This window comes from Arachis hypogaea, chromosome 18 (assembly GCF_003086295.3).
Source record: "Arachis hypogaea cultivar Tifrunner chromosome 18, arahy.Tifrunner.gnm2.J5K5, whole genome shotgun sequence".
In the NCBI taxonomy this organism is placed as follows: Eukaryota; Viridiplantae; Streptophyta; class Magnoliopsida; order Fabales; family Fabaceae; genus Arachis; species Arachis hypogaea.
In genome coordinates this window covers 110,686,032-110,713,915 of record NC_092053.1, presented here as the reverse complement: position 1 = coordinate 110,713,915, position 27,884 = coordinate 110,686,032, and the positions used below count along the sequence as shown (strand labels likewise).

Here is a 27,884-nt window from a genome sequence, read left to right as displayed (position 1 = left end):
CACAGCCATCCCTTCCCAGATCCTACTCGGAATACCACAGACAAGGTTTAGACTTTCCGAATCTCAAGAATGGCTGTCCATGGGTTCTAACTTATACCACGAAGATTCTAATATCTCGAACTCGGTCCCCTGTATTAGATACCTAAGAAATACTCATTCTAGCTTGTTTGCATGTAGAACGGAAGTGTTTGTCAGGCACACGTTCATAAGTGAGAATGATGATGAGCATCACATAATCATCACATTCATCATGTTCTTGTGTGCGAATGGATATCTTAGAATATGAATAAGCTTGAATTGAATAGAAAAACAATAGTACTTTGCATTAATCTGTGAGAAACAGCAGAGCTCCACACCTTAATCTATGGTGTGTAGAAACTCTACCGTTGAAAATACATAAGTGATAATGGTCCAGGCATGGCCAAATGGCCAGCCCCCATAAAGGTCTAAGATAGCATAAAACTAATCAAAGATGTAAATACAATAGTAAAAAGTCCTACTTATACTAAACTAGTTACTAGGGTTTACAGAAATGAGTAATTGATGCAGAAATCCACTTCTGGGGCCCACTTGGTGTGTGCATGGGCTGAGCATTGAGCTTTACACGTGTAGAGGCTTCTTTTGGAGTTGAACGCCAGTTTGTAACCTATTTCTGGCATTTAACTCCACTTTGCAACCTGTTTCTAGCGTTTAACTCCAGAATGCAGCATGGAACTGGCGTTGAACGCCAGCTTGCGTCATCTAAACTCGGGAAAAGTATAGACTATTATATATTGCTGGAAATCCCTGGATGTCTACTTTCCAACGCAATTAAGAGTGCGCCATTTGGAGTTTTGTAGCTCCAGAAAATCCACTTTGAGTGTAGGGAGGTCAGAATCCAACAGCATCTGCAGCCCTTCTTCAACCTCTGAATCTGATTTTTGCTCAAGTCCCTCAATTTCAGCCAGAAATTACCTGAAATCAAAGAAAAACACACAAACTCATAGTAAAGTCTAGAAATATGAATTTTATTTAAAAACTAATAAAAATATACTAAAAACTAGCTAAATCATACTAAAAACTATGTAAAAACAATGCCAAAAAGCGTATAAATTATCCGCTCATCACATTCTAACCAAACTCTTCCGGTCTCACATTGTTCCAACTCCTCCCATCGCCAAACTTTATGAACAAATTGTAACAGCCTATCCAACTTGAAAGTAAACGCATCGTCCGTGGGCTTCACAGACTCAAACGTGATTAAAACCTTACAGGCACCTAGCTCACTTACCTCCACAACATGAGGCACATTTTTGAAAATTATTCTTCTCAACGATTGAAGGTCAAAAGGTTTCAAAGTGCTTCCTACTAAACTCCACACTAACCACTCCATATTCTCTGTCGCTACCGATACTTTGATAAACCACTATTTCATGGTTTATCTTGTGCTAATTTGAGAGGTTTTTATCAACTCTTTACTCACTTATTCATATGATTTACATGGTTTTACATTTTCCTTTCTAATTTTGTGCTATGATTGAAAACATGCTTCGTACTCTTAAATTTCCTATGTTTAATCCTCTCTTATTACCATTCGATGCCGTGATATGTGTGTTAAGTGATTTCAGAGATTACACTTCAACCCTCTTCATCTGCTCATTCGCATGTTGGTCAGTGACTTGCTTACCATCCTTCTTCACCTCCCCATGTTGTGCCATAGTCACCTCCTTTCCACTACCACATTTCGTATGCTCCTCCGCATGCTGAAGTCTTCGCTCCACCTGCACCCGCCGTTCCCTCCCCTGGTGTTGCCTTCGAAACCAAGCTTCACCTACAGAAATGATCTTCCCTTGTAGTCTCATACTATTCATCTCCATAATCACCTTCAGCGTGCCGCCTTTCATAGTGTACCGTACAAAAGCAAATAGATAAACCGCTCCTAGTTTATGTTTACGGGCCAGATATATGTCGTTAATTCGTCTCGTCCAACAGAACAAATGATACAACTCCTTTCTTGAAATATCTTCTGGTAAATTATCCACAAACACAAAGAAAGATTCATTTTCCAGGCGATGGTATTCTTCTTGATTCCAAACCCTAGGATCCTTTGTGCGTGACTGGAAGCCCCGAACCCTATACCCCTCCCCGTGTTTCCCCCCTCTCATTCTCTCTCCCTCTCATTCTCTACTAATTAAACTAATCAAAGATGGTTACAACCCCATGCTAGGAAGATATTGGTAAAACAATAAAAATGTTATTTTATATTAAAATAATTTAAAATTATCTTATTTTATATTAAAATTTTCTATTTACATTATTTAATTAGTTAAAATAAATTAACATTTTTAAATGTAATTGTTTTATCGATTTTTAACAAATCGAAAGTGGTTCGTTATCTAGTGGTCTGAAAGCGAAACCTACTCCTCTGTAAGTACCAGTTTTTTAAAGTGCATCAAAGGACCTTTTCGATTGAACAAAATAAAAGAAAATCTGAAAGATAAACAAAATAAACTTTAAAGATAAATTGACTGAATTTGAAACACATTGTATTAAATTTAAACAAAAGCAGTAAACTATCTTCGATGAAATCGAAGGACTTTTAAAATAAAAAACAAAGTGATGAACCTTAAAAGAAAACAAGAAAAGTAAATTTGCTTGAAATAAAGGTAAATTTGCAGAGAAAATAAAGATTACAAGAAACATAAATGGCATTTTAAAGACCTGGAAGGAACCATGTAGAAAAGTAACTCGAATGCAGACTCAAAAAGTCGCTGGGATATGAGTGTGCTTGAGTGTTTTCTGAAGCAAAGTTCCAACCTCTTCTTCATCAAACTTTCATTTATTTATTAAAGTCTCCGACCAATCAGGTTCAAGATTAACTTTCGCGTGAGCTAATTTTCGAGTAACCATTCCCGCTCTTTTTGCACAACGTGAGTATAACCATTAAAAAATCAACTTCAGAAGACTCTAATTCCTCGACTGAGCATATCGACTGGCTCCTCGACTGAGTACATCGATTGGCACCTGCTTCTCATTCCTCAATAAAACCTTTCTTGATACAACCTCTAATCCTTGAAATAAAAATCCATTATTTCGAGTATGGTATTTCTCGAAACCAAATATTTTCGATCAACAAATTGCCCCCTTAGGATTAACATGTTTTTCAATATTTTTAAAGAATAAAACACTTAATCCTATCTCATCATTTAACTTCGCCACTATAACTAATAAATTCGTTTTAAATGAAACCTACTAATTTTCATTTATTTGTACCCACTATGGCACGTTTCCCACTATTAATTGTTTCTGTCTCTTCCACTTCGCCTTCTCAAGGAAGTTTCTAATTTCAAATTTTGAAAAATAAAATACGAAATGGCAGCGTACCTCCTTTATTCTCACTTAATAAAATTTTCACCGTTACTCAACGTCAACCTTCTGTCTCCTTAACTTTCACCTTTCTTTTCAAAAACTTTTTACAACCCCTTTCTGAATTCTCTTGTGCAAATTCTCCCTTCCATAACCAAATCAATCATTAAGAATTTCTTTGCATTCCTATCAATGGCTTCTTCTTCTATTCCAAAAACTCTATCTGCCAAAGACAAAGGTAAACACATCACAAATAAAACCTTTGTGCAGTCTGATTTGAAGATATTAAATCAATTTAATGATATTATCATTGAAGATCCCAGAATTTGCCTACTGACAAAAGGATTCTCATCCCTTTCACTGCCGAAGATGAGACTTGCTGTTTTATTGGTCCCTTACAGACTCTGGAGCACACCAAAAAGAATGCCCATTTCTTTCCAAGTGCTGAAAGAGAGGATTTGCTTATCATGCAGGACCTCTTCATTGCTCCCTTCATCGATCACAAAAAACCTTGCAGAAAGAACCCTAAAATTACCTCTCGAAACGCCGATTTCCTTGCCTGGTATCAACACCTCGAACCAGCAAAAGGTAACATTTGGAGAGCACAGGGCATCCATGACCTTCTCCGTCTCTCTCACTTCACACCCACCACTCATCATTGGATGATTGGGGCTGCACTGTATTTCTGAAATAAGACCACCAACAATTTTCACATCCCTTGCAGAATGGTAGGGCCCACACTGTTTGATGTTGTCGCTATTACTGGACTCTCGACAAACTATCCCGAGACAACATTCGACACAAAGGCAACTAAATCTTATAAGGTAGTTCAAAAGAACTTTTACGGTGATTTCATTAATTACCACAGGGGTCATGGAAATGATCCTGTGACTAATGAGGAAAGTGTAACTTTCTTATACTACTAGCTGAATGCTATTTTTTTTGCTGAAGGAGCATCCAAATGGAAAAATTATTTCTCCCATTGGCCGTCTTACTCCATGAAGGTCACAAATTTAACTTGGCCAAGTTAATCTTGGAAAATTTATATGATGAATTGTGGCACTTGGTTGACTGCCTTCGAAATAAATCTTTGATCAGTGTGGGTAGTCCCCTCTAGCTTTTACAAATCTGGTTAAATACTGTTTTTCGAAAAAATTATGAAACAAGACGGGGGGAAACACATCGAAAAAATAACACATTGAAAGTTTTCAATTAGTCTCCTTCCAACTGAACATCAAGGATGCCACTTCGACTGAAGACCTTTTCTGGACTGTGTTCTCAATACGCTATTCATGCAAAAGCATTCAAAATGAAGAATTGATGGTTACTCCTTTTTTGCGTTGAAATTGTGGACCGACTTGATTCGAACACCTCCTTTTTCCCATTGATGATGAAGACAATGACTGGGCTAATGCAATTTGGGCCACCTTTCTTGCTGTTCAGGTATTTTCAATAGGGATACCTCAATACAAGAAAGAGAAATTTAAGGTGACTCTCCACACTCCTCACTACATCGTAAGACAAATGGGCTTCTCCCAAGCTCTTCCAGTACCTATTCCTCTGAAAGACAATGCCCTTTGTCACATCGAGTTCAAATTGAACAAAAATATCCAAATATTTTTCGATGTCAACAATATCCATCGGGGCGATTACTCTCATTTGCCTTATGTTCGTAGTGCATTCGTCACTAAATTTTTCATCGAGTGGTAGAATAATTACTATTCTCGATACAATCGTACCTTGGACGAAATTAAAGAGTCTTGGATTAAAATTCTCCAAGTTGCTGAGGTCTCACCCAGAAAAGTGCAGAAAAGGAAAACCGAAGCTCCTAAAAAATCCAAACAACCAAGACAAAAGGTCCAAAAAATTTCGACCAAAACCTCCAAACCTGCAAAGGTAAGTACTTGGTTGACTTTTCCTATCGAACTTTTATCATCAAATATGTTTTAACAAACTTTGCACTAAATTGTTCGATCTTCAATTCAGAAGCAATCATCAAGTGAAAGCACTTTCGATGAGAGTCAACAACCATCCCAATTGAATATTTTTTCCTTATCCTCCGATGGTTCTGATTCAAATGACTCCTCAGAGGCTTCTTCATTCCCACATCTCCGGCATAGAAAATCTACCCAAGTAAAACTATTCACCAATTTAAACTATTTCTAATCGATTTCGAGTTCTTTTTCTTACGAATACTCCTATCATGACACAGGCTGTGAGGACTGCTCAATCCATTCCTTTCTCACCGATTGCACAAATCAATCTAGAACATCAAAAAAACTAACACAGATCAGAATCTCAGGAACCTCACTCCTTTGTTCAAGCAATCACAGTCATGCCCGATCCTATCTAGATTATTCACCCGTTGATCGTCGAAAAACAAAACCTGGTGGGTCTGAGCCAAGAGAAATCCCCTTCTCCTTAGGTTATGAATAATTCTACTCATTCCTTTCCTATTAATGCCAATCTTATTATCAACTTTCCAATTTCACAAACCCTCAACTCATCTGTTCGAGAGACCAGAAAAACCATACATTCTCCTCAAAATTCTCCAAGTCCAATAGAGCCAACCAAACTAAGTATATTGGAGAGAAACTAAGATTTGAAACATGGATGCATATGACAAGACATGGAATATTTTATTTAAAATAAAATGAAAAGATTCTTTTAGTTCAAGAGTGTGTATGCTACTTGTTACCTTTAGTGCTTTAGTGCTTAAAAAAATTATACAACATACATGCTCTATAATTTTGCTACCTACTTTTGGAGTTGGACATCAAATAAAAAAAAGAAAGATGAGAAGAAAAAGAAAAATGGAAACAAGTTAGAAATAAATATGGAGAAAAAATCGAGGAATATATAATTAGAGTAATGCTAAAAAGATAAACTAAGAAGTACAAAATAATTTAATTTAATATACGTAACATCTATAATTTTATATTTACATATAAAATTATTTATTTATTCTAATAATAATTAAGAAGTACAAAACAAAAGAATTATAGACTATTTTTAGATTAATTTTTATTATTTCTTAAATATTTTTATATAATTAATAATTAGAGCAAATAATAAATAAATAAAATCGGTCCTACCAACTACTAACTTGCTAATGGCCAATCCTTAACCTTAGGATACCACAAAATTGTAATAAGCTTAAAAGTTAAAACAAAAGAAATAACAATTTTCCATCTTCTTCTTTTGCTCTTCCACTCTCTACCCGATTTGGTCCACTTTCAACTTTCTAATACATTTCTCTCTAATCTCCTGCTAATTAGCAGACAATTCCAGGTACTCTCCACAGTTCCTTGTTTTGTGACCAATATAGCCACAAAAATCACAATAGATCCCAATTTTTTATAGTTCAACATAATTTCAATAACTGTATTATCTGGACTAGCTACTTTTATTGTTTGACGTATTATCTTGGTCACATCCAGATTACCCTTTATTTTCATAATCCGATCCTCTTTACCTCTCATGGAAAGTGTATCAACCTCCATCACCTCCCTACTTTCTGGCCTATCCCTCGAACCGCCATTTTTGTTTTTCGAAAATCTAGCATTTCCCATATTTGGATCCATACTAGGATTCGAGTAAAGTCCTGCTATTCGATTTTCATACCTATCTACCAACTTCTGAGATGAAATATATTTTCTCCATACACTTGATTTCTAAATCCATTAGGTTGATTCCAGATCTCCCCTAAGCCTTGCTCCATTGTCCTTCCACCAAATCCTCTATCCACCATTAGCCTCCCTATTAAGTTTTTAGAGCACATTTCGACTCCTTCCTTTACATCCTCTACCTCCAAGGCTACAATTTTTCCCTCTTCTACTCCAAGTAAATTTGGATTCTTGCATAGCTCTAACCTCATGTGATGCCATAAGGAGTATAGAAGGTAATTATGGTATTAAATTTAGATTTTTTATTTAAATTATTTAAATACTTTATTTATTAAAATGTGCAACATCTAAAATATTTATATTTTTATATTGTTATTATACATCTTGGGTACAGAGGATAAGAGATAAATAAGCACAAAGATTGGGTATTGTACATCCGAGATATGTAACACCTTAAAAAAATTATTCAGAGTACACCTGGGATATATTACATCTATGTAGATATACATATAAGACAAAAAAATTCAGCCCAATGTATCCGAGATATACTACGATTTAATTTGATTTTATTTTTTTATTTCATCTAATATTATTCAAATAATTTAAAAGTTAGATAGATATAATTAAAAATAACGACTTAATTTTTTTGGATTCTAAATTAAGGACTTAATTTAATCTAATACAAACAAACATACTTGTATTATTGTATTCGTATGGTTAATCATGTTTATATATTCAATTTAAAAGAAATTAACATTACTTATATATAAACTAACCTAAAAATCTCAAACAAAAGAATAATTCTTTCAAGGTGCTTTTGAAGACAAACTGATAGATTAAATTAAATAGACATATTACAAGAGAAATATTCAAAAGGGTTAATTGATTAATGAACAATTGTAATCTAAGGTTAAATAGATAATTTAGAATTTCAGATACAACAAAAATAGGAGGAATAAAATGGTCATTCAATATTAAGGCTCATATATTTCTATATGGAAAATATTTGTGTATTTTTTTTTTTTGGAAATGGATTTTTTTTGTGTGTATATACAAGTGGGTGAGCGTTGCAAGTAGGGCAGGCCCAACATGCAGGGCACATGCTGAGTCAGCACGTAGGAAGTGTGTTAAGATAAGGGACAACACGTAACCTGCAAGGTGGGTCCTCTGCCTATAAAAATCGAAATTCATTACTATTTTACATCATTGCGAGAGAGGTATTTTTGTGCATTGTTGGTGTGATAGAAGGCACTGCAAATATAGTTGCTTACCACAACGATGAGAATCTATTTTTGTTTGTGGTTCCATGTACTATGACATTCGTGAAACTATAGTATGGTTATTGTATTTGGTGGTCTAATACAATTTGAGATTATGCCAATCGTTGAAGAAGTAAGTATTCAGCATATGTTTCAAATTCATGAGCAAACTCAAGTGCAACACCAAAAGATTGAGTTTTATGTTGAGTTTGAACATATTGCTGCGGATGAGATTCAACATGACCCAAACGTGCAAGATGATAGAGCTAAAGTATACAAAGGAATGAACAGTGATAGCGAAGAGGACTTCGAACCTACCTACGAAGCCGGTGACGAGGACGAGGATGGCTAAAACATTGCATAATATTATTGTGGCTGTCATGGTTGTTGTGGTGGTTGTTATGGTGATTGATGAGGTGGTTGCTATGGTGGTTGCTGAGGTAAGATATCCAACAACCTCAGCCACATTCTGAATAAAGTCAAGTACCAACAACAATCAACTGTCGCAACGGTTCGTTTATTCCTGTATCCATCCGGCATATATCCCGCTCCAATTATGGCACTGTACTCCGTGAAGAGTGATACAATGTTGATCGACTAGGATGACTTTTGCAGGCTCAAGGGGGATTATGCATATTCGTACTGGTACATGATTTGGTCAGTAGAGTGCCATTTGACGCACTCGAATAACAACAACAAGCTCGCTGTGTCATACACCTTGAGGTGTTCAAGTAGATCAGTAGGTATGATGAGCCCTTCGTACGGTCGCAGACAAACTGCAACATATTATTAGAAAATTAGATTATTAATATCGTAGATTAATACCCTACTAACATCATCCATGTGGTATATTTCTTGCCCAAAAGACGCTATGCTCCTCGACATCCATGCTCTGTTTTGTGGATGATGACTCCACTTGCAACACATAACATTAAAACACAGTTTACATTATGTATTTCCAATAAAATATAAATAACATACAAGTCAAATTCGATTAAATTATATAATGTTATCTTTGTGCAACCAGTATTTTAGCTAGTACAAGTTGATGTCTTGGAATGGGCGCAAGCTACGTCCAAACAAACAACAGATTAAGCGGATTATTCATCTCTTTAAAATCGTACCATGATGCACGGTACAGTGACCTATAAAGATACGTGAGAGTTGTTGCCCCTAATTGTAATTGTGAATCTACCATCGACTTATCTGCGAAAAGGGTGGTACCCAGCTAACAAAAGATGTGATACCTAACGTATTGCTGAATATACTCCTAAATGTCTAAAAGTTGTTTGTCTTTGATATGACGAATCCAGGACAACTTTATGTAATTTTTGGAGGAATTACTCACAGTGAGTTTGCTGCCAAAAATTGCCAAACTCTGGTTGACCAAGAAGTCATGACTACTATCTGTCCATCCGGTAACAAGATCTCCATCAATCGGTAGACCATATATATGTGCCACGTCTTCGAGTATCACCATAACCTCACCGACCGGCAATACGAAAGTATGAGTCCCTGCCCTCCACCTTTTCACAAGAGCAACTAGCAATGCGGTATGCCTTCTGATCTTTCCAATTCTTGAGATCCGATAGAATCTCGTTGTTCGTAAGGCCTGATCAACCACCGGATGCCACATCTCCGGTGGATCAAGTTAACGGGGCACCAAGTTCTGTTAGTCTGGTACAACCAAAATAAGTTATATTATTTATCAATTTTTATACTATTTATTAATTTTAATAATTACAAAATAAAATAAATTAATAATGTAAAAACAAAAAATAAAAAATAATTACATAAAATTCGAAAAATTATTTTATTGTATTTATATTATTTATTAATTTTAATAATTACAAATTAATATAAAATAATAATATTATAACAAAAATAAAAATAATTATAAAAATTTGAAGAATTTGTTTTATTATATTTATATTATTTATTAATTTTAATAATACAAAAATATAAGATAATAATATTATAATAGAAAATAGAAAATAATTATAGAATATTTGAAAAATATTTTTATTAATAACTAAAAAAATAATAACAGAAAATTAAAAAAATAGTAACAATATTACGATCACAAAAAATCCAAAAAAATGAATCAAATGATTAACTATACTAATATTATTAACAATAATGCTAACCAAAATAATTGCACTCAAGATATTAACCAAATAATAAGCTCTAACTTAGTAAAAATAATAAACTTACGTAATTATGTTGTCCTAAATAGTTGAAAATATGTATTGCTGTCGACATATAATTACGTACCATTTTTACTAAACACGCATTTATAATTTTTTATGTATCAATCTCACACACGATATACTAAATACCCTCTCTAAATACACTGAAAAATCTCTTGTTTAATTTCTCTTCACTCTCTAAACTCCAAAACATCTCTTTGTGTCTCTTCTCTTCACTATCAACTCGTTTGAAGGAAGGAGAGCTTGATTGGGAGAAACTTTTAAAGCCTTTAATCTGTTGTGTCCCGTGTTCCCAAAGTAGGTATGCCTCCTGCGTGCAAACAGGCAGTCAACACGCATGCTACGTGGTGCAGGAAATTTCTGAAAATGAAATATAATCTCTGAAAAGCTTTGAGATTTTCTAAAAAAGCGATGAGAATCTCTATGCCAAAGGTAGCAACACGCGGCCTCCGTGTTGGCCAGACTTTGCCCGTATCCATCTTCCTGTGAAAGTTAGTTCCATTGCTTGAAACACACAGGTGCGTGTTGACGGGGCTCGCCACGCGTCCTCCTTCTCTGCAAAAGTTGGCTCTACAGTTTAAAACATGTTGGTCGCATGTTGATGTGGGCTCGCCACGCGTCATCCATTTCTACAAAAGCTAGTTCCACCAAAAGTAACACACAGGTAGTGTGTTGGTTCAGAGTTGTTGCAGGTCTACATTCCTACATAGGGGTAAGCATGGATTGGGATGATTCGGGTTCAGGATAAAATTAGAACTGAACCAATTGAATTATAATTGGTTTGGTTTGGTTTGAATTTACGTTTTTTGTGTATGTATCCGAACCAAACCAAACCGATTAGGAACGGATTGGTTTGATTCGAGTAATTAGGTTCCCGATAAAACAGAAATTCATAAAAAAAAATGAAATTTTTATCTTAAAAATTTTGTAAGTACAATAAACGTGTAAAATCAATAGAAATAATCCAAACATGTTAAACACCAAATACATTAAAAACTAAACACATTAAAATCTAAACATATTAAACACTAAAAACATTAAAATGCAAACATATTAAAAGACATATATATGTTTTAAATTTTTATTTTTTTATTTAATTAATACATGATCGGGTCTACAAGTTAGTTCGGGTTCTGCATCCCCAAACCCATTATCCGGATCAATTACTAGAGAGAGTCATTGGTTTAGTTTAGATCGGACTCAATTACCCGTTGATTGCAAAACCAATTTAATTAGTTCGGTTCAGATTCAAACAGATAATCGAATACCCTTTACCTGTGCTCACTCCTATCCCTGCATAACATAAGGAAATATAGATGTATAACACTCAAATATTTTTTATATTAAAAATAATTTTTGCAATATTAATGATCAAGAATAAAATAGTCGCCTTAACATAAATGTGTAAGTTCTACTTTTTAGTGAAGTTTTAAAAAACAATTGAGAAAAAATACTTTACTGAATATCCCCATGAAAGTGTGGTTTCCCATACTTATTGGAGAGCACCCTTGATTTACAAGTGTATAATATTTATGTTTTGTTCCTTAAGATAGTATTTTGTTGATGTCTATGTTTCAATGAGACATGAACATAGTAATACATATCTGTTATTTAATTTGGTAAGATATAGATTTTTAAAGGATATGGGAGGACATAAATAGATACGAAAACATTAAATTTGTGTATCTCTAATTTGATAAGACGCTAAAATATAATTTATGAAACACTAATTTTTTACTCTTTTACTCTTATTCAATTTTAAATTTTTAAAATTTGTCTTTTTATCTCTCCAAACTTTTTTTTGAATAAAAGGTAATTCAGTCTTTTTCAAATATTTGTGTCTTGTTTATTATTTTTGCCAAACACAATACATATACACAAATATTTTATGTCTATGTTTTTAATATCTGTATTTTTTGTATCTATGTCTCATCCTATACATCAACCAAACGGACTCTAACGGTGGTACAAAAAATTGTGGTATCGTTTAGCCCCTGCGTGCCTTTGTTCTTTAGTGACGGCGAGGAAGGAGTAGACTAAGTCTTGGTTTGGTAAAGCTTTTTCAAAGAGGTGCTTGTGCTTTTTAAAGGCTCAAACTCTTCATTTTGGGTTTGGTAAATCAAAAAGACCATGTGCTTGTACTTGTAGTTTTTAAAAGATTGGGTGCTTTTGAAAGCACTTAAGATAGAGCTTTTCAAAGTTGGCTTGTACTTTTTAAAATTTAAAAGTCTAATATAACCTTATATGTTAACTAATTTTCAAATTTAATACTTACATTTATGTCTATTATAGTATTTTTAAATTTTAAAAGCTATTTTACCAAACACAATTGTTGTTGCTTGTGTTTATTGAAAGCTATTTTTAATTTGATTTACCAAACATAAATGTTACAACTTTAAAAAACGATTTTTTAAAAATTAGCTTGTATAAGCTACTTTTGAAGAGTAAAAGTTTTACTAAACTAAGACTTGGTTTGGTAAAGCTTTTAGAAGAGTTGATTGTGCTTTTTAAAATGTTAAATTTCTCATTTTGTATTTGGTAAATTAAAAAGACCATATACTTGTGCTTACAGCTTTTAAAAGATCAGGATACTTTTAAAAGTATCTAAAATAGAGCTTTTCAAAGTTGGTTTGTACTTTTCAAAATTTAAAAATCTAATATAACCATATATGTTAACTTATTTTCAAATTTAATACTTACATTTATGTCTATTATAGAATTTTTAAATTTTAAAAGCTATTTTATCAAATGCAATTATTGTTGATTATGTTTATTAAAAATTATTTTTAATTGATTTACTAAATATAAATATTATAATTTTTAAAAATTATCTTTTAAAAATTAATTTTTATAAACTATTTTTAAAAAATGAAACCTTTACCAAATTAAGCCTAAGCCTAAATCTCCATAAATTCACTCAGTAAGTTTTTTTCTTTCGAAATCCAACTCAATTTGAAAGGGAGAAGACATTGGGCTTTCCTTATCAACCTGGTTTGGGTTTTCCTTAGTGTTGGTAGCTTTAACAAGCGCATTCTGATTTGTGTGGACCATCACAGCAAGGCTTATATTAAAAGATTTAGATTCTTTAAATTTTAAATTTTACTTTAAAGAGTAAAGTTTGATCTCTCATCATTGAATGATTTTTCTCTTATATTTTCTCTTGGTCTCACCTATAAAATAAATAGTGAGAGATCAAACTTTACTCTTTAAAATAAAATTCAAAATTTAAAAGATCCAAATCTTATATTAAAACTCTAAAATACATAATCAAATTGGATTTGTTTAATGGTTAATTTATTAGTGCTCTTAAATAAGTGTGGATGCTTGAAATCTTGACTTGTGTATATAATAACTAATTGACCAACAATAAATCTTTAATTAAAACTTTGATTTGTGATGAATTAATTATTGACTTATTAAATTGGAGAATACTGTGAAAAAAAAAACCCTCCAAAATACATAATAAATTTGAGAAGGATTTAAATTTCACTTTATATATAGAATAATTTATTGACTAATAATAGACCCTTGTATAGAGTTTAAAACTGTGACAAATTAATCCTTTACTGTTGGACTAAAAAATATTGTATAAAACAAAAAAAAATTCACAATAATTTCACCAAAAAAGGTCCAATATCAAAGTAGCAATACAATTAATGTAATTGGGACCAGCATTTAATTTGTTGAAGTGACCAATAAACTTCAATCAAGATAATTGATTAATCCCTTACAACCACAATAAAATATTATATAATAGATATTAAGTCGTTAAAATGGATTCTTAAATTTTAAATTTTATTTTAGAGTATAAAATATTATCTTTCACTATTTATTTTATAAGTGAAATTAAAAAAATATATAAAAAAATTATTTAAAAATAAAAAAATCATACTTTATTCTCTAAAATAAAAATTTAAAATTTAAAAAATTCAAATTATTTTTTAGAGACTTAGACAAATCAAATTTAAATGAATCGGAATAGCCATATAACTGCAACCCTTATATTAAAGCTCCAAAATAAAAATAGCAATAAAACTAATGTATATTACATTTGTTTGCATTGGGAACATTTAATATGATGAATTGACCAATAAATTTCAATTAATATAAGTGATTAATCCTATACAACCACAATAAAATATCTTGTGATGGATATCATTTACAATCTCAATAAACAATTTTTGGTTAATCATTTATTATCAATATCAGACGTCCAAAAATATAAATAGTATCATTGACTAAATATTATTTCTCATCTCAAAAATTTAAATGTTAATAAAATCCACTGCAAAAAAAAACTAAATTAATATTATATCCATAAAAAATAAATTGTGTTTGATAAAAAATTCAATAATAGTAATTTTTTTTAACTCTATTACAAGATATATTAAATTTTTAAATTACCTCTACCATCTTGATTTTTAATCTCTTGAAATTTTAATTTTTTCTAACAATATCTAAAAAAGGAGTGCTAGGGATCAATAAATTTTATAATTTATAGCCATTAATTAATTATCATTAATATTTTTAACGATATGAAATTATACCTAATGATATAAGATTATTTATTTTCCTTTTACTAATTAAGTGGTAACCAAATTTTAATAAAAATACTACGCATAGAGTTTCTCTATCTAAAAAATAAAACTCATCTTTGAGCCTGTCTTCAATAACAAAAACTCACACGATATGACTTCATCTCTGAACTCTATTATTTTCATCTTATCTTATGTAGACGACATCATCATCGTTCAGTGATCCAGTTCAAATCAAATCCAATGCTCAGTCCAATGATTTCTTCTTTAAAATTTTGAAGATCCAAAGTTGTATCGTTGTATGTGTTGTTGGCACACTGCAGTATTTGATGATAACAAGGCCTAATTTATCCTTTATAATTAGCAAAATGTGGCAGTTTATGCACTGGAAAACTATATATAAAATGTATCCTTCAATATTTAAAGGGAAAGAAAGGAGCATGGTTTAATCTGTGTCTAGATTGTGTGTTTATTACCGTGGTCTTGCAGAAAGTATAGTGAGAATTTGTTACAACAAGTTGTAACTTAGCATTCTGATATCTAGAGTCAGTTATAGTCTGATTTAGGTAGTTATGGATATTAGTGGCTGATGATATGCAAGTGTACGTGTATATATAGTAGATTAGTTCACAAGAATCAATACACTATTCTTTGCTTCTCTGTTTCTCTTTCTCAACAACACAGTTTCTTCCAACCCAAAATTATTTCTCATCTTCTCAGGAACTCCATTATGTATAACCCTAAGCTAAGTCTTTATTATTTTTGAAACAAGCAAATTATATATATCTTTTTATGATATTATTATTTGGGTGTCGTTAAATTAATAAAAAAATAATTTTTTAATAAAGAAAGGTTATTTTTTTTACGTATTTAATAAATTTATAGTAGTAAAAATAAAAATATTAAAAAAATATTTTTTAAAAAATTATAATTTATATTTTTTTAAAATATATTTTTAAAAAATATATTTTTTATATAATAAATAAATAAAAAATATTTTTATATTATTATACTAAAAAATATAATTAATAAATAAAAAAATATTTATGTATGAAATATTTAAACATAAAATTATTTTTATTTTTTTTATAAAATAATTCAAAAAAGGGTCTTTTATTAGAAGTTGACCCATACAAACTTATGTAAAGCAAGTAATATACAACAAGAACTTAATTAATCATTAGAACTTGGGAATCCAAATGGTTCAAGAAAGGAAATTAGGTCATCACTTGACCAAGAACATCTTCAGCCAATAAGCAGAATATTTGAGATATCTTCGCAAATTGTTCCTGAAATCCACATAAATGAGGCCAAATCGAAAAGTGTACCCAGCATCCCATTCAAAATCGTCAAGAAATGACCATGCATAATAGCCTTTCACGTTAACCCCATCTCTGCGTACAAATTAGAGTGAAACAAAAAAAAAATAGTTAATGCAAAAATCTTCAATTGTTAAACTATATATATATATATATATATATATATATATATATATATATATATATATATATATATATATATATTGAACAAAGTAACAATATTAATAATAAAAAATTTTTGAAGTATTTTAATAAATACAATGGAAAGAAAACATTATCAACTTTTTATCTTTTTAATATAAAATATACATTTTCATTTTCATTTAATTTAAAACAAATTAAATTCCACTTTGTTTTGATTCTCACTTTATTGCCTGAAGAAGAGATTTGAGATGACCATCATGGTATCTAATCCTGATACTATCTTTCAAGGCCTCTTTGATTGGCTTTGAAGCATTATTTGCTTCAGCTACACCTGTAAAATAATTTTGATACCAAAATAATATTAATATTGTTAATAATTATAATTTTTGGAAAATAAGAATTGAATGGCTTGAACCTAAGTTCGGTAACAAGTGAGTTAGGTTCGTTTGTAGTTGTTTATTTATTTATTTTTTCTTTTGAAAAAAAACACAAAAACATGGACAGATAAAAAGACTATTCCAAAAATAGTGCATGCATCGCCTCATTAAAATATTCTCTAGCTACCACCTAGCAAGAAATTTATTGAACAAAAAAAAAAAAAACTAAAAATGAAGTTAGGAATTAGCATCCTTAGCCTGCAATGAAGGACTAAATTCATATAGGTATTTTAATTTAAAACACAATATTTGTCTACAATGAAGAATTGTTTAGTGTTTATATAAATTTTAATTTATCAATCCTTTGACTGCCCTTAATGATACAAATTTTACACAACAAACTAAACTTATTTCATGAGTGGAAATAAGCATCGAGAGTTGTGAAAATTAAGTTTCATCATGATATTAAATATGTAGTTATGGACGTCTAAGTTGTCTATAATAGAATTCTAGATAAATTATAATTAATTGCCAAGACAAATTTAAAACTGAATGATAAAAATGTACCATTTTCCGTAATGTAAATCGTTGGATTCTTATAGTTGTCCTTTATGTATAACAAAAGATGGTGAAGTCCCTTTGGATAAATGAATAGCCAGTTCAAAGCGGTCTGCACAATCATGAAAATTTTGGTAATGTTATTTAGAAACTTTGTCCAGCAACAACTTTTTCTGGTTTTGTTTTCTTTGGTAACAACCTTTTTTTTTTAACTCTTGATAATCATTTTGAAAATAATAGTATAAAGAAACATAAAAAATGGAAAAAAGTGTGAGCAAAAGAATTGTTACATGATAAAGGCTCCATAGTGCAGCAGTGATATCAGATAACAAGGATTAGCTAGTAAAACTGAAGTTAGTTAGGTTGTTAGTGTGCTATGCAATTGGTAATCGATGCAGCAAATCAATTATAAAGATTAGTTAGAAATTGTATATAAATCTAGTGTTATAGCTAGTTGAGAGTTAGATTTTTTTAGATTAATTTTGTATGAAATGAAATTAGATTCTTTCTTCTCTCCCTTTCTTTTCTCTCTGATAGTTGATCATTCTTCTTGTTCTTTAATTTTTTCTTGTTTCGTTTCTTTTTTTTCTCTTCTCTTCACACTTGAACTCACTTCACAAAGTTGATGAAAGTTGCTCAGCTTCATCTATGGCTGTTTTAACATGGTGCAGTGAGTGTGGACTGAAGTAGAAGCTCCGATCACGAGATCAAGTGTGGAAGGTCCTGATTTGAAGAATCGTGTAACTATAGAAGGATCTTGAATAAGGAAGCTCGGGATCTGGCGGTAGAATTTGACAGTTCTCAGAAATTAAAGTTTTTTTTTTGGGAAATTGAGAAATTGAAGTTTTTCCTTTTGTTCGACATTCACCAGAAATGGTAGAACAAGTGCCGCAGAGCATTGACATTCAAGTTCTTGCAAACCTGTTGGATCATGTTAATCAACTACAATTAGCTACAAGCCGAGTGAACGTGAATCCGATCATGGATCCGGTGAGTCCTTATTTTCTGCATCTTGGAGAAAGTCCAGGAATGCCTTTAGTTTCAGTAATTCTTGGTGCGAACAATTATCATACATGAGAGAGAGTTATGTGGAGAGCGTTGAAGTCAAAGAATAAATTAAAGTTTGTTGATGGTTCCATTACTAAGCCAACACAAGAAGACTCTTTGTTTGAGGCATGGGATAGGTGCAACACCTATATTGTGTCTTGGTTGAACCTTTTTTTGAGTCAAAAAATAGCGTAAAGTGTCATCTGGATGAACAATGCCGCTGACATTTGAAATGCGCTGAAACACAGATATTATCAGGGTGACTTGTTTCGAATTGCGAAATTTCAAGAATAGTTGTTTGCAATCAAACATGGTGATTTGAGCATCACTGCATATTTCAACAAATTAAAGGGGCTTTGGAAGGAATTAAACAATTTTTCTCCTATACCAGTTTGCAAGTCTTGTGTTAGAGAGTGTGACTGTGGTCTTGATGTTGTGAGAAAACACAAAGAAAACATGTATGTGGTTAGGATGCTAAGAGGCCTCAATAATCAATATGTTGTTGTGAGATCACAAGTAATGCTCATGAAGCCACTTCCTGACGTTGATGCTGTGTTTTCATTACTTCTGTAGCAAGAATGACAAAATATGGAATCACTTGATGTAGAACCTTGATGGCCAACTCAGATACAAAGTCGAATTTTGCCATGAACCCCCAAGCAAGCTCAAACATGAGAGGGGGAAGAGGCTTCAAAGGTAGAGGCGGTAGAACTACTTATGGAAGAGGCGGCCGAACTCAAAGTTACAAGCAGTGCATTTTCTATGGAAAGAGTGGCCACACTAAGGACACATGTTACAGAAAACATGGTTTTCCATCCCATTTGAGAGCCGAAAATGGAGGAAGCATAATCAACAACATAATTGCTGATGAGCATGATGAAAAAGTCAGCAATGCATCTCAGGAAGTTCAACATGACTCCAAGATCTCATTTTTTGCAGATTAAAAGTTGGCATTATTGGCACTTCTAGAAAAGCAAAAACCACAATAGCAAAGTCATAATCAAACCACTACACTACCATCTAGCCAATGTATTGCATTCATCATGTCATTAGCTACTTTTAGTCATTGCTCTTGTGTCATTGACTCAGGAGCCATTGGCCATGTCTCATATTCAATTAGTGCATTTAAAAGCTTATACCACATTAAATTTGTACATATAAACCTACCTGATGGAACACAAACTATCACAGATATAGCTGATACCATAGATTTTACTGCCCAACTTCAATTAGTACATGCATTGTTTGTCCCAAAATTTAAGTTCAATTTGATATCAGTATCGAAATTGACTAACGATATGAAATACAAGTTCATTTTTTATGATTCCAATTGTGAGATACATGTTCCAATTTCCAAAAAGAGGATTAGAGTAGCTGAACAAAGAAGGAGATTATATGCATTTGAGAATTTAAGACCAATCACAACAACAAATATCACATCAGCATTGTCATCTATGGCCTTGCCCTACAATTCCGGTAAAGATGATTCAAAAGTAATTTGGCATATTAGACTAGGCCACATACCATCTCAGAAAATAAATGTGATGCATAAATCATATAGTTTTTTGAAAAATAAAGGTTACATTGGACCCTATGGCTATGACTCCTGTCAGTATGCTAAATAGAAACGACTTTCTTTTTCTTCTAGCATGTCTAAGTCTGTGAATTTATTTGAGTTAGTACACATGGATATATGGGGATCTATTGGAACAGTTTTCATTGGAGAACACAAATATTTCTTGACTGTATAATTGATAACAAAAGTCAATATACTTGGATTTTTTTCATGAAATCAAAGGCTGAGATAGCTTCCCTTGTGTAAAATTTTATAAATCTTGCTCAAACAAAATTCAATGTTTCTATGAAAAAGATCAAAACTGATAATGTCCTTGAATTCAAGTTAAACTCTTTTTATAATTCCAAAGCCATAATACATCAAACAACGTGTACTGAGACTCATCAATCAAATGAAATTGTAGAAAGGAGGCATCAACACATTTTAGAAATAACTAAAGCATTAATGTTTCAAGCAAACATGCCAAAAGGGTTTCTGGACATATGCAGCAGCACAAGCTATTCATATTCTTAATCACATACCTAGAATTCTATTACAAAATGTTTCTCCCTATGAAATTTTAAAAGGAAAATTACCTGAGATTGACTATATCAGGGTGTTTGGTTGCTTGGCATATGTTGCAGCCTTACTGCTCATGGAAAGAAACTTGACAAAAGGTCCCGAAAATGTGTATATCTTGGACATAAACCAAGGACCAAGGGCTATTTGCTATTTGATCTATCAACTATGGATATTTTTCTCTCCAAAAATGTTGTTTTCTATGAAAATATTATGCCTTTTGCATCAGATGCATTCTCTGATCCTGGTCAAGCACAAAATCACATACCAACTAATATGCTTACTACATTCACAGATCCATTTGACATCACTTACAATACATCTTTTAAGAATCCATTGCATAACATTGTCACATGTTCACCTGCATCACAAACAGATGTTCTAGATACCATATTGCATAATCATGCATCCCATCCTGATTACATTGCTTCTGATTCAAGTGAGTTTCTAGAGCAATTAGCTCTAATTATTACTCATGATCATGCTTCCTTAGATGTATTTCTCAGAGGCTCAAAATTTGAAGCCTCAGGGATAGTTCATCAAGATCACACTGGTCTTAGAAGATCAAATAGGACAAGAAGGCCTCCAACATACCTGAAGAATTTTTATTGTTTGATGTCTTCTGCAACAGAATCAGCTAATCCTAATTCTTTCTTATAGTATCCTACTTCACAAGTAATTATCTCACTAAAGACAGACCCTTTAGCTAAACCCATGCATGTAGAACCTAGGAATTATGATGATGCTATTACAGATACTAATTGGAAGTCATCCATTGATAATTAACTTCTTGACTAAAGAATAATAAAACCTAGACTTTGACTAAACTCTCTGATGGTAAAAAAGCAGTAGTGAATTGTAGATGGGTCTTCAAACTCAAACTTAACCCGGATGGCTCCATAGAGAGGTATAAGGGGCGGCTTGTGGCCCAGGGTTTCTCTCAAACTCGTGGAGTGGACTACAAGGACACTTCAGTCCAGTGGTAAAAATGAATACATTTAGACTTGTGATGGCTATTTTGGCTATAAAGCAGTGGCATTTACACCAATTGGATGTGAACACAGTGTTCCTTCATGGTGATTTAAATGAAACAGTTTTCATGAAGCCTCCACCAGGATTACAACTTTCAAAAATAGGCTTGATTTGCAGATTGGACCGCTCTCTCTGTGGATTGAATCAGGCGAGTAGACAGTAGAACACTAAGTTTGCAACATCCCTCATCAATTTGGGCTATGTACAATCCAAACATGATTACATCATGTTTACCAAAATTAATTCAAAACATATTACTGTGATTTTGGTGTATGTTGATGACCTTGTGCTAGCAGGTGATGATCTTAAGAAAATCAACCATATCAAACAGTACTTCCATGGCCTCTTCAAGATCAAATACCTTGGTGAACTCACCTATTTTCTTGGCATGGAGATTTCCAAAGTCCAAAGGGGAATTGCTATTTGCCAACAAAAATACTGCATTGATCTTCTTAAGGATTATGGCATGCTGAATGCCAACTCAGTTTCAATGCCTATGGACTACACCACACATTTATCGAAGAGCTCAGGCACTGCCCTTGAATCAACTTCAGAGTATGGAAGACTTATAGGGTGACTGCTCTACCTTACCAACACTCGACCAGAGCTCTGCTATGTAGTGAAAAAACTCTGTCAGTTCCTTGATTGTGCGACAGACAAACACTTTGAGACAGCTTTGGGGATCCTCAGGTATCTCAGGAGCGCACCAGTCATGAGTCTATTCTTCTCAGCTAACATAGATTTACTCCCATCAAGGTTCTCTGACAGTAATTAGGGGACATGTTCTAATTCACGAAGATCAATTACAGGGTATTGTTTTTATCTAGGTACTTGAATCATTTCCTGGAAAAGCAAGAAACAAGATACAGTTGCTACATCATCGTGTGAAGCAAAATATAGGGCCCTTGTAGCAACAATCAAGGAGGCACAGTGGCTAAGGTTCATACTAGAAGAGTTGAAGGTAGACCAGGGGAGACTGATAACAATCTATTGCGATAGTCAGTCAGCTCTGCACATAGCCGCTAATCCCATCTTCCACGAACGGACAAAGCACATTAAGGTTGATTACCATGTCGTGTAGGATAAATGGCAAGAGGGAGTGACGAAATTGCTCCCAATTTCTAGCACTGAACAAACAGCTAATATCTTGACAGAAGCCCTTGCACCCAATCCATTTTGAGCTTGTCACGCCAAACTTAAATTAATCGAGATCTCCAATTCAAGTTTGAGAGGGGGTGTTACATGATAAAGACTCCATAGTGCAACAGTTATATTAGATAAAAAAGATTAGCTAGTGAACTGAAGTTAGTTAGGTTGTTAGTGTGCTATGCAATTGGTAACCGGTGCAGCAAGTCAATTATAAAGTTTAGTTAGAAACTATATATATATATATATATATATATATATATATATATATATATATATATATATATATATATATATATAGTTGAGGGTTAGATTCTTCTAGATCAATTTTGTATGAAATGAAATCAGATTCTTTCTTTTCTCCCTTTCTTTTCTCTATGATAGTTGATCCTTCTTTTTATTCTTTATTTTTCTATTGCTCCGTTCCCCTTTTTTCTCTTCTCTTCACACTTGAACTCACTTCACAGAATTGATGAGAGTTGCTCTATTTCATCCCTTTATTTTCAAATATTGTTCAACATTAAAATTTTTTGGTTATGAATTATTTTATAGTTATTAGAAAAATTTAATATAATCAAATTTGTTAGTAGCTTTTCTTTTTCAAAAAGATTATAAATAAATAAATAATAGCGCATAATAAAATATGGAAAAAAAATTATCATACTGGAATTCCAACAGCTACGCCACGCCTCACCGCTGTAAAAGAAAAAAAATCTGCTTTAGTTGATAGTTCACATCTCAAAATGCAATCCAATAAAGTAATTAATGCAATTTATGTTGTTTGAAATAGGCCAAAGGAGGTCTTGTAATTAGTGGCGGAGCTTCAGAAAATTTTTTGGGAGGCCAAACATGTTTTTTAACACAAAATGTATAATAATAGTCAAATTAAACTAAAATTTGGTTAAAAATATTTATGGACCTTTTTTATCCAATAAATATATTAATTTCTTTTTAATTCTTTAACAAAAAACTTTTTTTTTTAGAAAATTTATAAGCATGAACATATTTATGAATCAAATTCATCATATTATTAACATATTACAAGCTAAGATAAATTTTAATAGACAATATTAATGTAAAAAATTAATTTTAAAGATATGAAATATATAGAGGTTTTTTTATATTTAAATTAAATAAATTTAATATTTATCAAAATATGTAATTCGTAAAATATTTACTAATTTAAAAACAGTTACACATCTTAAGTAATGAGACAAAGATTATAAAAAACACAATCTGATGACTCACTATCCGAAATAAGTAACAGTGTTTGAAAATAAATAAATCGATTGCATCCGAGATACATACAAACTGCACATTTGTTCATAAATCGGATACGCAGTACCCTAAATTCGTATTATAGTATTTGTATTATTGTACTCGTATAATTACTTACTAACGCATCTAAGGTACTAAGTACTCAATTTATGAATAAATGTGCAGTTTATATGTATCCCGGGTGTAATTGATTTATTTATTTTTAAATATTGTTACTTATCCTGGGTATTGAGTCACCAGGTTGTGTTTTTTATGATCTTTGTGTTTCTGTACTCGAGATATATAATCCTATTTAAATTAGTAAATATCCTATAGATTACACATTTCGATAAATATTAAATTTATTTAATTTAAATATGAAAAAGACAATATATAAGATATCTCAATATTATTTCATGTTTTTTTTATATTACTAAATTAGCACAACAAATGTTCTAAAAAAAAAACAAAGAATGATTTTTTACTTTCTTTAAAAAAATTGTGAAAAAACTAAGAAAAGAAGAGGAGAATATAAAACACTATTTGAGCATTGTTAGAAATAAAATTTGAACCCATAATCCCATAAAAAAAAAATAATTTTATTAAGATAGCCAAATCAACCATAAAAGATTTTATATTATCATATGTATAATTACTAGTTTGTAAATATTTTGGGGATATGAGTCTCCATTGTCAATACTAAGATTCTCTTCTACCTGTGATAATCAGATAATTTTTTTTGTTTTAAATAAGTAAAAGACACTTGAAAATAAAAAAGTAGAAAGAAACATATGGCAGTGTTTTGCCACATTTACTTACTAGAGAGAACAGTATGCATATCGGTTAAGAAACTCTGGTTGACAGTGTTTGTCGACAATGCATTTTCTGCAAAATTGGTGGTGTAATAATTAACACCAAGAAAATCAAATGAGCCCTTTACATATTCTGATTCATGTTTCTTGAACTTGGGGAGTCTGCTGCCCACTAAAGATCTCATACTCTCTGGATAGTCACCATATGTAATTGGATGAGCAAACCTGAAATTTTTTTTTTAATTAATACTTTTCAAATAATGTTCAATTACAATTGTTTGAGTTATAAAAACAAGGTTAAAAGTTAAGTAAACTACATAGGCTTCCAAAATAATATATCAAGGGAATTAATTATTTACTTGTTGAGATTTTCTCTATCTTTTTTATTTTATTTTGAGTAAATTTCAAAATAACGAATCCTGATAAATTTAATTATGAATAAACTAAACTAACTCTATATTTATAAAAGATGATTTATGTGTGATAAATTAAAAATATTCAAATATTAATTTTGTTTATAGACAAATTTATTAATATTCTAAATTTTTATGAGGAAAAACTGATAAATTTTCATCTTCTATAGGTATAAAATTAATGTTTGTTATTCATGAATCAATTTGTTAATATTCTAAATTTTTATGAATAAAAATAATAATTTATTCTTTTATTTTAATATAAGTAATATAATTAATACCATCCAAACCAAAAGTCCAGAGCCCGTTTAGCAGCTTTGCGATCAGCAGCACTATTTGATTTTGGTTCCATCCAATGAGTCACTAAGGTGATTCCAATTTGTCCTTCTTGATAAGCCTGTTTATATAAGTATAACCATTCAATTAAATTTCTTAAAGTATACAACAATTAATAACAAACAAGTAAAAAATATAGAGAATATGGCTTTTCGTTTAATTAAAAAATGCTTTAATTAAAAGACTTTTTTAAATTTATATAACTCAATCTGATATAGGATAAAGTCATAATTCAGTTTATCTGTTTTAATATTGTCATGAAATTATTTTTTCTAAAAATTTATATATACAAAAAAATATATAAATAATTATATTTTAATATATCACTTTAAATTTTTTTTTTTAAATTTGTTTAAATTTTATATAAATATTTTTTCTTTATTAATTTTACCATTTTTTTAGTTCTAACTAATTTTGGAAGGAAAAAGTATCTAACTCCTGCTATAACTGTCACTTCTTGATTCTTGATTTCTTATTTAACACTACCCTTTGTCACAATTAGGTGTATCATTATAAATAGAAGAGTAATTATCCAAATTAAATCGATCCTAAAAATTTTAAAAACGAACATTTTAATTTTCAAGAAAAATTAACACATAAATCAATCTTTAAGGTTTTACTCTAACAGGTAAATTAGTTTTCAGTTTATTTTTTGGCAGAATAATTACCTACATCAGTTCCTAAAAATTTTAAAAGCAGATATCTTAATTCTCAAGAAAAATTAATACAATCTACAACGTTTCTCTTTTAGACATAATAGCCCCGTCCATTTTACTTTTACTATTTATCGACCTTTATTATTAACTTAGTTTTGTGCATGTGGACGATGATACTAGCATATTAATACACTCTTTTCGTTAGAAACAAGTAAGGTGAATAATGATTTTTTTGAAATCCAAACTAAAATATTTTCTTTTAATACAAACATATTTTTTAAAATAGGACATCTTTTAATTATATTAAATAAAAAAATATCAAATGATTTCAATCTTGAATTTCTTGTAGAATAATCTCTAATAATAATTTATTTTACTTTTTTTAGACAGAGAATTGTTATGTCTGACGAAAAAAAATGTTGGGGATTGATCTGTGAATTAATTTTTCTTGGAGACTAAAATGTCTGCTTTTAAAATTCTTGGGGGCTGATCTGGGTAATTACTGCCAAAAAATGAACCGAGGACTGATTTATTTGTTAGAGTAAAACTTTGGGGATTGATCTGTGTATTAACTTTTGTTGGGGACTAAAATGTCCGCCTTTAAAATCCTTGGGGACTGATTTGGTAATTTCTCTAAATAGAATAAACTCCCAAAATGATACCCGATAATTTATATCACTGACAAAAAGAACTCCCAAAAATGCTGACGATAAATAAGGTTACGAAAGATTTGAAAATGCGACAAAAAGAACTATATATTAAATATATATTCTAAAAAAAAGACTTTAAAGATCAGGTTTTGATGCAAATTTTTGCAATCATTATTAGAAAAATAAGATATTTTTATCCTTAAAATTTGTTAATTTTATGTCAAGTGAATTATTTTTAAAAGTTTTTTTTATTGTGAATTACCATCTTTTTTTGAAAAATAAAAAGAAAAGTCTAGAGATCAAATTTCGTTCTGAATTTTTTATTGTACCTTCTAAATATTTATTCAAATGTTGGCACAAAAATTCAAATCAAATAGATAAACCGTTTGCTGAATACAAAAATTTTTTTGTCACTTACAAAAAGTATAATAATTATTAGTTATTTTTGTTGCATTTTCAAATCATTCAAAGGCTATTTTGTCAATAACATCTTTTAGAGACTTTTTTTGTCAGTGGTTGAATCTTTCGGGTACTAAATTGGTAGTTAACCTTTATATCATTTAATTCGCTATTCTGATCATGAATGAGGCGATGATTCTCAAATTGGGCCATGCAGAATCAAGTCCAAGTGAGGATGTGTCAGCATCAATTCCTTTAGAGGAGTTAGTTACAAATGATGGACACGTGGTAGTGGATCCGATTGATCAGGAACCAAAAAGGGGGCGTAAGAATGAGAGTTATTAATAAGCGGTTAGGAGGCTATGATTGATAGCACATAGTGGTATAATTCCTCTCTAACAAATTCAGTTTCCTTTCCCTGAATTTCAGCTACTAATCTTCTTTCTTCTTTCTGATCATTAGGTCTTTCAAACACTAGCAAAACCAAATGACTGATGCTTAATTTCTCTTGTCAATTCCTTCTACTATACTCTTTCCTTATTTTTTGTTAATTTTTACTATTTCTGCTGCTACACTATTATTACATTGGGTTAATTCCCTCTGATATTGTACCACTTCCTATTATACAT

General features: G+C 31.2%; 1 protein-coding gene across 1 annotated transcript in view; it reads right to left on the bottom strand.

The window, feature by feature from the left end:
* Positions 1 to 16,018: 16,018 nt before the first annotated feature.
* Positions 16,019 to 27,884, bottom strand: part of LOC112772861 (vicianin hydrolase) — a 28,987-nt gene continuing 17,121 nt past the window's right edge. The window contains exons 8-13 of the mRNA XM_025817863.3: positions 25,496 to 25,611; positions 24,809 to 25,026; positions 23,397 to 23,428; positions 17,383 to 17,485; positions 16,661 to 16,769; positions 16,019 to 16,369 (exon numbers count right to left, since the gene is read on the bottom strand). Coding sequence (XP_025673648.1) covers positions 16,201 to 16,369; positions 16,661 to 16,769; positions 17,383 to 17,485; positions 23,397 to 23,428; positions 24,809 to 25,026; positions 25,496 to 25,611 — 747 coding nt within the window. The 3' untranslated portion in view covers positions 16,019 to 16,200. The remainder of the gene's footprint in view (positions 16,370 to 16,660; positions 16,770 to 17,382; positions 17,486 to 23,396; positions 23,429 to 24,808; positions 25,027 to 25,495; positions 25,612 to 27,884) is intronic.